General features: G+C 57.7%; 1 protein-coding gene across 1 annotated transcript; it reads left to right on the top strand.

Annotated features, from left to right (window-relative positions):
- Nucleotides 1-324: 324 nt before the first annotated feature.
- On the top strand, nucleotides 325-8,965 carry LOC119099743 (uncharacterized). Its single transcript, XM_037222805.1, has 5 exons — nucleotides 325-1,685; nucleotides 1,810-2,435; nucleotides 2,714-2,849; nucleotides 8,222-8,328; nucleotides 8,654-8,965. Exons 1-4 carry the CDS (start codon nucleotides 325-327, stop codon nucleotides 8,268-8,270), a joined length of 2,172 nt encoding a protein of 723 aa, XP_037078700.1. The 3' UTR covers nucleotides 8,271-8,328; nucleotides 8,654-8,965.
- The last annotated feature ends 3,745 nt before the right edge of the window (nucleotides 8,966-12,710 follow it).

The raw sequence follows: 12,710 nt of genomic DNA, 5'->3' as shown, positions 1-12,710 counted from the left end.
GTCTCCGATCCTGACTCCGAGACGAACAGTCTCCGGTCGGAGCGGCGCACCAAGGTGGACCGCGTGGAGAGCATCCGTAACCTGCTGCGGCGGCCGGCGGTGGCGCGGCGCGCGGAGCAGCGCGAGCGGCGCGGCTCCGAGACCGCGCTGGAGGAGGCGGAGGAGGCGCCGCGGCCGGCGCGGCCCGTCAAGCGCAGCATCAGCCTCTACAAGAGCGCCTCCACCAGCCAGCTGCACACCATCCTGCCCAGCCTCAAGGAGCTGAGGAAGCACTGCAAGGCGCCGGCCGCCTGGAGCCAGTCGACCTACCTTCCGACCAAGACGATGAGCTGCGAGAACATCATAGAGATGGGAGTCAAGGGCAGCATCGCCGTCCCGGACGGGCCTCGCTTCCACCTGTCCGTGCTTCCGGAGGAGCCTGGGGTGGTCACGCTGAGGCGGAAAGTCACCATCGGAGACGTGCGCTCCCGGAGTCACGAGGGCCACCTGGCGGAGGGGCGCACCAGGCGGGCCCAGCAGAGCTACGAGCCGGCCAAGCGGAAGCTTCCTCTGGTCCACCACCTGGGTGGACAGGAGGTGGATCAGCGGGCGATCCACCCGGGCGCCCAGTGCGGCGCCAGGAGCGTCGGGAACATTGTCATCAGTGTGTCGGAGGCCGTGCCGTCGGTGGACAAGCGGCCGGTGAACCACGTCTGCTCGACCGAGAGTGGCTACGACAGCGATGGCACGCGACGGAGCGAGGACTCGCCTCCCGGCAGCACTCGCAGAATCAGCGTCCACAGCGCGTCCAGTGACGACAGCGCCAAGGTGTCGAGTCAGGAGCTGCGGCAGAGGGGGCCGCGTCCCGGCGCGTGCGAGAGAGCCGGCTCGGCGGGCGCCGTCCAGATCACCACCGGCTCTCCCGGGCCTGAGGTGCAGGACGGTGACGACTCCCCGTTCGCCAGTCAGGGCAACGGTACCATCCTGAGGCAGCCGAAAGAGATGAGGCTGCTCCGGGACGGAGCCGACGACGAGACCTGTCTGGTCGCCGAGCCGCCAGCGCCGCAGAGGAAGTTCACGCCGCACAAGAGTCGGCCCACCAAGCCTCCGCGCAAGTCGCTGCTGCGGGACCAGATGGCCGAGATTTCCACGCAGACGTCGCTGCCCTGGGACCGGGCGCACTACGATGAGGTACTGTCCGACAGCGAAACTCTGTCTCCGGTGCGCCGCAGTGACACAGTACGGAGGCAGCACGCCGACCTGGGTCTGCACGAGCGCCTGGCCAACTCTGCCGATGGCGACTCGGGCCTGTTCTACGCCAGACGAACGCCCACGGCCGATCTGCGTGCCCACTCGGAAAGTTATCAACACCTCCGGTCGGAGGAGGGCTACCGCACGCCGTCCGGTGGCTACCCGGCCGACGGCGGCGGCCCGACGCGCGGTCGGATCCGGATGGGCACGCGCGAGCCGCGGGAGACGGGCCGCCCTCCGGCCCGGCCCCGCTCCACAGGTCACATCGGACAGACGAACGGCGGCCTGGCCAGTCAGCCGTCGCTGCCCTCGCTGCCGGCCGACTTCACCAGCAAACAGTTCAAGATGCTGCGCGTCCTGAAGGCGGACGGCGACTCGCTGGGCATCTTCATTGCTAGGAACGTCCATCACGGCTACCTTATCGCTGAGATGGAGACCAACGGCGCCATTGCAAGGTAAAGTCAACCTGGATTCACTCGTTATTCTTGAAAAGTTACGAATCAAATAACGGCCTCGAACGGTGCTATAGAACCATGTCGATTAGTTATGCCTGCGTCATTTGATCTGTTCTGTTCCCAGGGACGGGCGCTTCAAGGTGGGCGACGAGATAGTGAACGTGAACGGTCGCCGGCTGCGCGGCTGTACCCTCGAGACGGTGCTGGACATCCTGCGCGACCCCTCGCCCGAACTGGACATCGTCATAGCCCGGGACTTCAACCCGGACCGACTGAGCCAGCAGCAGGCCGGCCAGCACGTGGTGGTCATCTCTGTGCCGGACAGCAGCGGAGCGGCGGCGGCACGAGACGACGCCGATGACCCGGATGACTCGCTCGAGTACCCGGCCACTGGCTCCGAGCTGTGTGACGCCTCCGAGACGGAAGAGCATCAGCGGCCAGAGTCGGTGCTCTCCGGCGTTTCGGGGTACTCCGTCTCCAGCATCCAGTCGGTATCGTCAGTGCGCGAGTTACTGCGCAGGCGCCATGACCAGAGGTCAGGTGCCAGGTCATCCGGATCGGGAGCGTCCCGGAGACCCAAGTCCTTGATCACCTCCCTGCTGACGATTACCTTCGAGAAGGGAGCTGGGAAGAAGAGCCTGGGCTTCAGCATCGTGGGCGGCAGAGATTCCCCCAAGGGCAACATGGGCATCTACGTCAAGACGGTGTTCCCCAATGGCCAAGCGGCAGAGGACGGCAAATTGATTGAAGGTAAGGCTACACAGCTAAGATCTACGAATCACCGAGGCTGCATGGGTCCACTTCCCCGCCGCGTCGTTATCTTCCCACGATCCCGCCTTTCTTCTCATTTCGAGCCGGCTCCCTCAGTCCGTAACGCATTGACCGCAACGTCTCGATCTTCGTCTCACGCTTTCCAGGGCAACGCTGCGACCACTCCGGTGTTTTAACTGTGGGAGCAGCCGGTTTGATGGCGTTCTTGTGAGGCTGAGACGTCGTCCGCTGAGATAAAGTGTCGCCCTCGTTTCCAGGGGACGAGATCCTGGCGGTGAACGGAGAGAGTATGCAGGGACTGTCGCACGCGGAGGCCGTGGTCGTGTTCAAGTCGGTCAGGTCGGGGCAGGTGCTGCTCTACGTGGCCCGCAGGGAACAGGCCGGACGCCGAAGGTGAGAGGATGCCGTGCGCCCCAGCTGGGTGGCAACCGGTATCACGCGTTCTTGCATGCCAAAAAATGGGTGGCAGTCATCCGGCTCGTCGTGCATTATTAAGGAGACCAGCGAATTTCCCGCAAGTTATCATTTGGCCAACGTTTACGTTCACGAATATAGCGTTCACATACACGAATGTGCCTCTACAAATCAGTGATGTGGTCTGGTGGAACAAGTAACGCATATGAATAACGATATTTGCTCACAGTAGCCTTGGAGTGCCCATACCATTATCAGAAATGTGCGATTTCTGCGATATGTTGGAAATAATGACACCCATCTTTCGTGACCCGCTACAGTTCTTGCATAAGACGGGCTCCCGTTGCCCCAGTAGATTCGTTCTACATGCTAATTCTTAACTACACCAGCGCGAACAAGCTACCTCAACGTGTAAACGATGCCCTGAGTGCCCGCTCTGTAAATTCCACTCCTTGGGCAACCTTTACGGCCTTGGAAGACAAAGGTGCTTGTTGTCCGAGGCCAGGCACCGCTTCGAGAACACATCCAAATCGGTGGTTCTGTGTCGCCACGCCGCACACAGGCAGGCAAAGGCGGCTGCGGCGGTGGGCGATGCTTCTCTGAAAGCCGGCGTCTCGGCCAGCCGCCGTTTATCGCCAGACCGTGGCTTCGGGGCGTCTGTTCGGCCGTCAGGGCCACCGGCGCGGCCCCCGGCCCGGGCTCATCAGCAGCCATTGTTCAGACACGTCGGCCTGGGCACGCGCGCGCGCTCGCTGCGTTCGGCCCACGCCGTTGCGACATGGACGTACTGCGGGTGGGATTCGCACGGCACGCGGCGCGCGGGGTGACGGGCTGAGGTAGCTCATGGCACGGGCGGCGCCGGGTGGTGGGGCTCATGGTGCGGGCAGGGTGTCGGAGCGTGGGAGATGGGGCGCTGCGCTGTCAGCTTACAGTCCAGCGACTGTAAGCTCAAGTAGTGGGTAGACTGGTTTGAGGAGCGATCAGAAGGGACGTCTCTTTCGTGCGCCGATGGCAGATTGTTGGATCGATTGTGGTCTATTGATTGGTGTTTTCCACCGCTCTTAATCGTCTGAGGGAACTTTTTGTGCGGTCTATAATAGCTGCCAGAAGCCCCGAAGACACCTTACAGCCTACGTGACGTCGTACTCGGAGGAAGTTAACGCAAAGTTCAACAACAGCTTTCCCTGCCCGCAGCAGTGGGCGCCGCGGTATGTTGCGCAGCAATCAGTATGCTGGCTGCTTTTCCCGGGTCAAGCGCGATGACCCGTCCGTGGGCAGTCAGCTGATTACACAGAAACGGAATGGGCCGTAAATTTGTCTCCGGTGGGAAACGACCCGTTTGTTCCGTAGAGCTCAGAGTATGTTTAAATCGTGCCAAAAGGGCGTGTTGGCTTGATTTATTGCTATGTGTTTTACCTTGCTAGCTCGTTCATATCTCCAATGAGGCTGTGCGTTTGCTGATTGGACCTGCGATAACGTTGCCCGCTAAGGGCACTGCCAGGTGCGGCACGGCCAAGTTCACGGGTGATCACGCCAGGGGTCCAGGTCACGGCGTCAGGTGTTGCGAGATCAGAGTTCACGGCATGAGAGGAATTGAACGGTCAATGACCAAGACAGCTAAGATTACCCGTTTATGGGCTTTGCTATCACCGAGCAGATCAAATCGATGGCAATCAATCAACGAATGGGATCAGTACATGGCAAGATGGCCAGATACCGATCAGTATCCGACCGCACATAGATCACGGCATCCAGAGGCTTGCTCCTGGTTCGCGGCGGCGCTGCGAGGTGCAGGCTGTGCTCGGCGGTGGGCGGCACGGGACCGTTCGGCGGCGGTCGGCAGCCGCAGCCGTGCGGGCTCGGCCGGCCGGGCCGGCGGCGCGCTCCGCACGTCTCTGCGCCGACAGACCGCACCGGCGCGCCGCTCGTGACTGGGGCGGGGACGCGTCACGAGGGTCACTGACCCGGCCACGCACGTCCTCAGACGGCAGGCGTCGATTGCGGCGTCGCCTCCGCGCTCGCGCCGCGTCCTCGGCCGACGAGCACGTGAAGGACGCGGAGTGAAACAGGCGTGCTGTTCTGCCCTCGGATAGCGTGATGCATCAAATGTCATTCTTGCACTCTGTTATTGGGTTAAGTAAGACTCATGTAGCACACTTACTACGACGTCTGCTTTTTGTGCTATATTCCGCAATCATCCAGTCTCAGCACTTATTTAGCAGGCAAAAAGTTGCAGGTGATTTGCGTAAAACACTATCGCAAGACATCTACGCAGCACCGGACGGCTGCTATGGGATACTTTGCAAAATGTTCAATCCATTGTTGAGCTCTTAGGTACAGAGTAGCACTGCTGCTGTTTTTATAGCTTGCGTGATAATCTGCAACACCACTGCTGACGTTACTTGAAGCGCCTTCAGCGTTATCGCCGGAGCCCGGCGATGCTCAGCTGATGAGACGTCCGCTGACTGGCGGCGCAGTCAGCTGACTGGCGGCGCAGTCAGCGGGGCAAGCCGGTCTCCCTGAGCCCTTCCAGCGGGCTGTCAAAACAGGCCCCCCCCCCCCCCCCGATCGCGGCGCCGCTGCCGTGCCGGCGCCGGCTTCGCGAGGAGCCGTGGCCGAGCGGCTCCGTGGAGCAGCCGTCCACGGCGTCCTCGCTGGCCTGCCCATCCGACGGTCACGAGTCGCCCCACTTCGAGGCGGTGCCGGTCCCGGGACGTGTTCTGAGCCTGCGGCCGCGCCTGTCCCGAAACTCACTCTGAGCCCGCGGTCGCGCCGGGGCCCAGTCAGCGCCACCGAGAGACGGAACCGATGTGGACTTTGCCCTGTCCCGCTCCGCGGCGCGTGACTGGGTGGTGTGCTTGCACACCTGTATGAATGGTCAGAACTGCGAGTGGGAGGAAAAGAACACTGGAAGTTTGCTCCAATCTTTTCCAAGTAGCTAATTTCAGAGTCAGCAAAAGCATTCAGAGCAAGGTTTCGTTTCACTCCGAAGTTTAGTGCATTCCCAATAATGCACCTATTGGTAAGGTTGGTTGGGTTAGTGCGATTTCGGCAAGTGTATCTTTAGCGTATTATTTTATTATTTGTTTTAGCATTCCTGCGCTCACCAGCATTACAATCGGCAAGACTTAAAGCTAAGCAGACATGTGTCCTGTCCCCACGGGAAGGAGGCACATTAACACTACCGTACCTGATTAGCATGGTACTTTACGGAGGGGGTTTGGCAGCTTTGCCTTTGCTTCAGGACTTGGTAACATATGATGACTTGAATCAAACTAAATAGCTGGCCATTATAGAATGGTGTGTTAGTCACGTAGCTCATTATCATGCCGGTAAAGGCTTGATGCATGGCTGGAAGGTGTTCGTGAAACAGAAGCATCTGGGAAACGTTGGACTCGTGAGTTCGCTCTCTGAACATTTCCAAACAATGGAGTCAGGCTAGCGAATTTAGATTCATGAATCTGGCCTGAATACATGCCAGGCCTCGTATCAACACCCATAACAAGCCTGGAAAAATACAGTTATTCTGAACAAGAGAAGCGCCAATAAGGAGCAATCGAATCTTCCACAGGTTATGCATCGAAGGCGGTAAACATGCAAATTTCATTATGCACTCGTCCGAAATGAACTGAACAGAAACGCCGATCTATTCGTGGGGAGGAGGGAGGAGGGGGGGGGGGGGGAGAGGTCATGCCATTCCTGAGTGTACGTCTGCCCACTGTTTCCAAAGCAGGCTTTCCCTCGCATATTCAAATTAAGGCCCAGCCGCGTCCACGCGATCATCTAATTACACCGGTCTGTTTCCCCCAATTTAGTGGTGGGTTCTCCCACGCGCGCGCGCGCGCGCGCGGCCAGCTGGCGGCGGGCAGCGGGCATCACTCCCGGCCGTAAGACCCACCGGGCGCAGCTGTCGCCCCTGAAGCCGGGCCTCCGCGGACCGGATTATGCCCGCCCGTCGCGGCCCGCGGCGGAGCTGCCCACCCGTCGCGGCCCGCGGCGGAGCTACGGCGGCGATGAGCACTGAGATTGCGCCCCAGAACGCCCTGATTATGCTGATAAAAGACACGGGACGGAAGGAACATGTGGCTGCGATAATGAATCACGCCGCCATCCGCCACATTTATTTTGACATAATGTCGAAACAGAGCCGAAAGACGGGTTCCTGAATCATGCTTGCCGGGGATCGGTCGCCTTACATTGGGCATAGGATGCCAGTGTGTAGAGGGTACAGCTTAGAAATGCATTGTTCAGGCGAGTGAAATACGTCTCTTGACAGCATCAATTGCGCGCGAAGATCTTTCATTTGTCGTCATTTCTCCTTCCTTGAGAGATGAAGGTGATCAGGCTGGTGGATCAGCTTAAGGGCTAATATGGAACCTGAAATCCATTTGCACTGAACATGCCTGCAATCAGTTTTAACGGTGGGGCATTTTGATGATCCCTAAAAATCAATGGATCTTTTAACAGTGCTCATTAAAACATTATTGGCCATTGTTGAGGCTTGCACAGGGTTGGGATCTTATTTGCCCACAATGGTCAGTCGAGACATAACTCTGTATCCGCTGCAAATATGCTTAGGTCTTTTGTTAGCCAAGCACGTAGTCAATGCAGGCCATTCGTCTGTTCCCGCGCTTTCTGTGCGTTGCCCGAAAAATTCATTTTACGTCAGACACTGGTCTCGACGCGGTGGAGAGCTCTCCACCCTCCACGTGCCTGTGGCACTGGCCGGAGTACCCCAGCTCGATTTGGCGTTGGCTAATGGCTCAATGCTGCAGGTTGTCGGTGCCGCGCTGAGGAAGCCGGCCTCGGCAAAACAAACTAGCCTGCCGCACGCGTCCGTCGCGGTTTGCGGCTGCCGTTCGGAAGCGGTCCGCTGTCCGGAAGCGGTCCGCTGCCGCTCTGTCGGCGGGCGTCCGATGCCGCTGGCGGCGGGCTAGCGAGCAGTCTGGCACGTGCTCTGCTCTGCCCTACCCATTCATGTTGCTTTCCCCGGACGACGGTCTAGTAGAGTGCTTAGACGCGTGTTGACACCCGGGCCCCAATCCCGCGTTGCTAACGTCATGCGGCAGTCGCGGTCCGACTCTCGCCGTGCTGGACGGAGCAACCTGGCGATGATGACGCGATGACGTCATTACACTGTGCAGTTCTCTCGAAGGGGAGCGCTAATTATCATGTTAATCGTGGAAAGCTACACCGAGTAGGGGCCATTTCCTTCATCCCACATGTTCTTGTACGGCCACTCACGAGATGTAAAGGCGCGGCTGTTTTCGTGCATAATTACGATGTTACTGGTGGTGTCCTGTCATGCTACACATGTAGACATCGAAGCTCACGGCTCTGCCTTGTTCCAGGTCAACGAAGTCCATGTCGTGCGATGACCTGGACTGTGTTGAGAACTGAACTGGCGCGACCGGAACCGGAGGAGATGACTTCAGCATTAGAGGCACCTGACCAGAAGGTGAGTTTTCCAGTGCTCGTGATGTTTCTCACTGCACATCGTCGCAAAGTTTAAATGCCCCGCGATTTTATGTGATGCCAATTTACGACACGGCGATGAGGCATCACAATCACGAACACCCATTGCAAATTTTCACCATGCAATGTCAGACCAATGTACTCTACCCAATCTTTCATGGCAAATGTGATGTCTACAGTTCTCTAGCTGCATCTCAGACATCTGCTTTCGTAGAGTGGACGTCCTACAATTGCATTGGCGCTTAATCGTGAGGTAACCTTTCCAACGCCCCCACGGCCGTACTCATCCCGTCGGCGCTCGCTTCCAGACGTGTGTCTCTCGGCCGGTCGTCGCACGGGGTCCACAGAGGTGACCCCTATGCGGGCGCGCCGCCTCCTCTCGACCCGACAGCCGCAGAGGAACGGGAGCCGGGCCCCAGCGAGCCGCCTGGCCACCGCTCTCCGCCGAGCTGCCAGCCCGCCGGACCAGAGCGTCCCCGCTGGTCCGTCGGGTCCGAGGCGTGCGGTCCCCGACAACGGACCTGAGCCGCTGTGCATGTGTGTACATAGCTGTGCGTGCCGCTGGCCAAAGCCGTGTGCTGCAGGGCAGTGCTGGTGAATATACAGACGATGGGAACGCGGCTCGTGTGTGTCTCACGTTCCGCCGCGCCGGGAGCACGCCCGCTCCATTGGGCGCCCGCTGGGTGTGGCAATGTGGACCGGCCGCGGTGGCCGGGCACGCTGACCCGCTGCCGCAAATGCTTGCGGTCGGTGCTTTCGACATCAGCACACCGGCAGCGGAGTAGCTTTGCAATGTAGCGAATGGCACGCTGGTCACGTGGCCCGAGGATTTGGGTGCGTGAGGCGCCATGCCACCAGCGCGTGGTTTAAAACGGGCCGACCGAGAGGTCCCGTTCACATTTCATGACAATTCATCTTAGCATGGGAGTGAGTGGATAAAGCCGAGTTGTGTCGTGCTGGTTTGGAAGTAGCACTTTTCTGCGGGAAATACACAGGCAGGCAGGCAGTGCATAACTTAGCATATGATTATGCATGCATGGTTAATCAACCATTTGTCGTAGCTGCAGCTAAAATGCATATCAGTGCCTCTTAAGTTGGGCTGCGTTTCAATTGTTCAGCATCTCATATGTAGTTAAAAAATGAGCACAGTCAGATGCAAGATTGCGTATCATCAATCGGGAAAAAGGATGATAGATCTATGGAAGACTCAGATGGATGGCCGTGCCATCACACAGAGAATAAAGCCGGGATTGAGAGGCGTCGTCGTCACGCCTGGGCTGCCGACGTCCGAGATCAGATTGCTGACAGCTGATGAAGTCTCAGATTCCGGGCCTTTCAGCTCATTGTTCTCCATGTCTCGTGTCGTCGCTCGCAGTAATTCCCACGGTACGCTACATACTACATGTGTATACTCCCGTGCTGATCAGGGTTTGCCTCCAAGCACAGCTTTCGCAAGTGATGCATGCAACGGAAGCCTTCGATACGCCTGAACATTCGCCAAAAAGTGCCGCAAGCCACATAGTGCCTTGAGTTTCACGTAAGTACTTAATATTTGACGTAGAATTGTAAAAACGCTGCATTTAGACTACTGCACAGGCTAGCAGTCGGACTAGCAGTCAAATAAATGCCTTATCTGATTCCACGTAATGGACTGTAATGACCGGAATGTCGAATTATTAACATAAGGATTTGGGCCCACCCGGCATGCCAACAACTCAGCTTACGGACAAATCTGAGCACACGCAATTGACAGGCGTCGGCGTTATCAATTTGAAGCAACTTGTCACTTGCGCCTCCGACTGATGTTATCTGTGACAATCTGAGTTTATTTGTTGGCTGTTTAGTGACGCTTCATTCAGACATGGCTGCGAGCGTCGGGTTTACAGCCAGTTGCCAAACATAGCTCGATGTGATGCCCGCCGCGAATCCTCCGTCCGCCTCTCCACGTCCACGTCCAAAATCCGGATGAGTCCGTGCGACAAATAGGAGGCGAGTCACCGTCGACTCTCCCTCTCGATGTCGTCATTTGGGCTTTACGGCGCACTCAGCTGCTGGGGTAATACGGCGTCAACGGTCTCTCGCCCGGGCAAAGAGAGCGGGCTCTGTTGTTGTTCTCACCCCTCTTTCCCTTCCTCTCTCCCTCTCCCTCCTCTCTCCCTCTCTCTCTCTCGCCCTCCCTCCCCCCTCTCTCTCTCTCCCTCTCTTTCTTTCTCCCTCTCTCTCTCTCTCTCGATAATGAACCACTCGATGTTGACTCGGCAGTGGCACACCTATTCCTCTCTTGTGAGGTAGGGGGAGGGGGCAGCGTGAGACTGGTTTGCCATTGGCCATCGGACCGCCGCTCGAGGGTCCCCGCTCGATCGCCGCTCGAGGTCGTCCCGGAGGAGGTGACCGCAGAAGGTAATGGAGGGGGCGGGCGAGACTCCACCGAACACCATCTGGTGCCGCCGGGAGGGGAAGCGACCTCGCGTGACGGACCGGACCTTACGATCCGGTAGCAGGCGCCCATGGACGACACACGGTCCGGGTGAGCGCGAACAGCGATGGTTGAGCTCCTCCCGGGCGCGTGCCGGCGGCGAGAGTGGCGTCAGGGCCCGCTGCGCGCCGTCGTGCCGAGTGTGCGGGCCGCGTTCGTGGAGGCAGGCCGTCGGTCGCGGCTCGCCGGCCGGCGCCCGGCACGCGGCGGCGGGCCGGTGGCGTGACTCGGGGCCGTTCCAGCTGCCGACGCCCAGCGACCCGCTGCTCGAGTTCGCAGCGGCTGCCGCCGCCGGCGGGCCCGACCGGGTGCGAGGCTCCGGGCGCCGACTGGGCACTCGGGAGGCGGACGCCGGCTAAGTTCCGTAATTTTTATGATGCCGAGTTCCCACATGTAATCAGTGTTAGCTTTGCTAGCGCGAGTTGGCCATGGCTGGTTCACAGCTGCTCGCTTTGCTTCTCAGTAACGAAGCGGATCCGCCCAAAAATTAGCGAATAAACTCTCACATAATAACACTTAGACTGCTAACGCGGCTCTCGAAATGGATGTTAACGGATATCCCGTGTGACATCCTCTCAAGGAAGGAATAGCTTAAGGTCTTAAGGTCCGTTGCATCGCATAACTGAGGAACAAAGCCGGAGAACCCGATGCAAAACATTTTTAGGAGTGCACTGCGGCAGCGTAAGCAAGAATATTAGTGCTATGAAATTCAAGCCGCAGACGCCTGTTAATTTCGTTGCAAGTGTAATATGGTGACGACTGCACACCATGGGGAATCCTGCTTTCGAAAGCACTTTATCTGGAGCCTTGATGCAGATAACTTTGATACCGCCGCAGCAAATTTTCCGTCTGACATTGGCATGGGTTGACAATCCCATGAGTGACCATAAGGCCTCCTGCTGGTTACCAGATTTCTGAGAAGGAGCCAACTCCCGCCAGACCCCCGGAATCAATCATAAGGGGAGGTGCTCGGTGTGCTGTCTGGGGGAAATTTTCCCAACGCTGACTTGCGTGACGTCACCAGCTGACATGCTTTGTGCTTTGGGTTCACATCTGCAGCTTCTCACACGCGAAGCGGCACAGCAGTTGCTGGTGCGGATGATTGGCATACGGTCTGCACGAGGCGATTCAGGGTTGTCATGAAAGCAAATTGCGTGTTGTGCTCGATTTTTTCAACGATGCCATTGTTGCCGAGCATTTTTCAAGACGGATCCGGTCATAATATGAGCAGCGAAAGACCAGCGACCCAAAGGCACAGCCGAGTTTGGCTCAACGCTAAGCCAACAATAAAAGACGGACACTGCGTTCTTTGTCCAGCGAACTCCACAATCTACCCGCATTCTGGCGCAGTGTTCATAATTTACATTTCCGCACACATCACTGTTGTCAACGAAATAAAAAAGTTGATTCGAAATTGACCTGCCCTTGTCGACATCATGCTTCAAGTCAGTGCAAAAACGAAAAGAAAAAGAATGTTATTGCTGAGTTATATTACATTTGAATGTTTCCAAATACCAAACTGCGGCATTGGTACGCAGGAGCAGCGCCAGCGAGCATGTGATTTAGAGAGCTGATGGTTGTGTGCTCAATATTTACTTCAAGTGGGGGCATGAGCGTCCTAGGATTATGACTACTCGGGCACCCATATGAAGAACGACGGGTTTTATTCCTGTCACGAATAACTGCCACTGGCTCTACTCCATTGATGACGTGGCGACGCTACCAGCTCATGGAGTCAGCGGGATGGTCGTATAGTGTCGGCCCTCTGGCTTTGATTTGCGTCACAAATGGCATAACGGTGGAATGGTCTTCGCTTCCGAACTCTAGTTTGAAACCCCACAGATTCCATTAATATTTCAGTGCCCGTTGTCTACAGGCTGCATAAGATG

Source organism: Pollicipes pollicipes, unplaced genomic scaffold (genome assembly GCF_011947565.3).
Source record: "Pollicipes pollicipes isolate AB1234 unplaced genomic scaffold, Ppol_2.1 Scaffold_4881;HRSCAF=5763_pilon_pilon_pilon, whole genome shotgun sequence".
In the NCBI taxonomy this organism is placed as follows: domain Eukaryota; kingdom Metazoa; phylum Arthropoda; class Thecostraca; order Pollicipedomorpha; family Pollicipedidae; genus Pollicipes; species Pollicipes pollicipes.
The sequence above is the reverse complement of the archived record's forward strand: the minus strand, read 5'-3'. Positions and strand labels throughout refer to the sequence as shown.

Excerpts from the sequence above, each read along its gene's own strand:
- LOC119099743 (XM_037222805.1), top strand. The coding sequence starts at position 325 with ATGAGCTGCGAGAACATCATAGAGATGGGAGTCAAGGGCAGCATCGCC. Across the intron at positions 1,686-1,809 it reads ACCAACGGCGCCATTGCAAG|GGACGGGCGCTTCAAGGTGG; the intron begins GTAAAGTCAACC and ends TTCTGTTCCCAG. Across the intron at positions 2,436-2,713 it reads GGACGGCAAATTGATTGAAG|GGGACGAGATCCTGGCGGTG; the intron begins GTAAGGCTACAC and ends CCTCGTTTCCAG.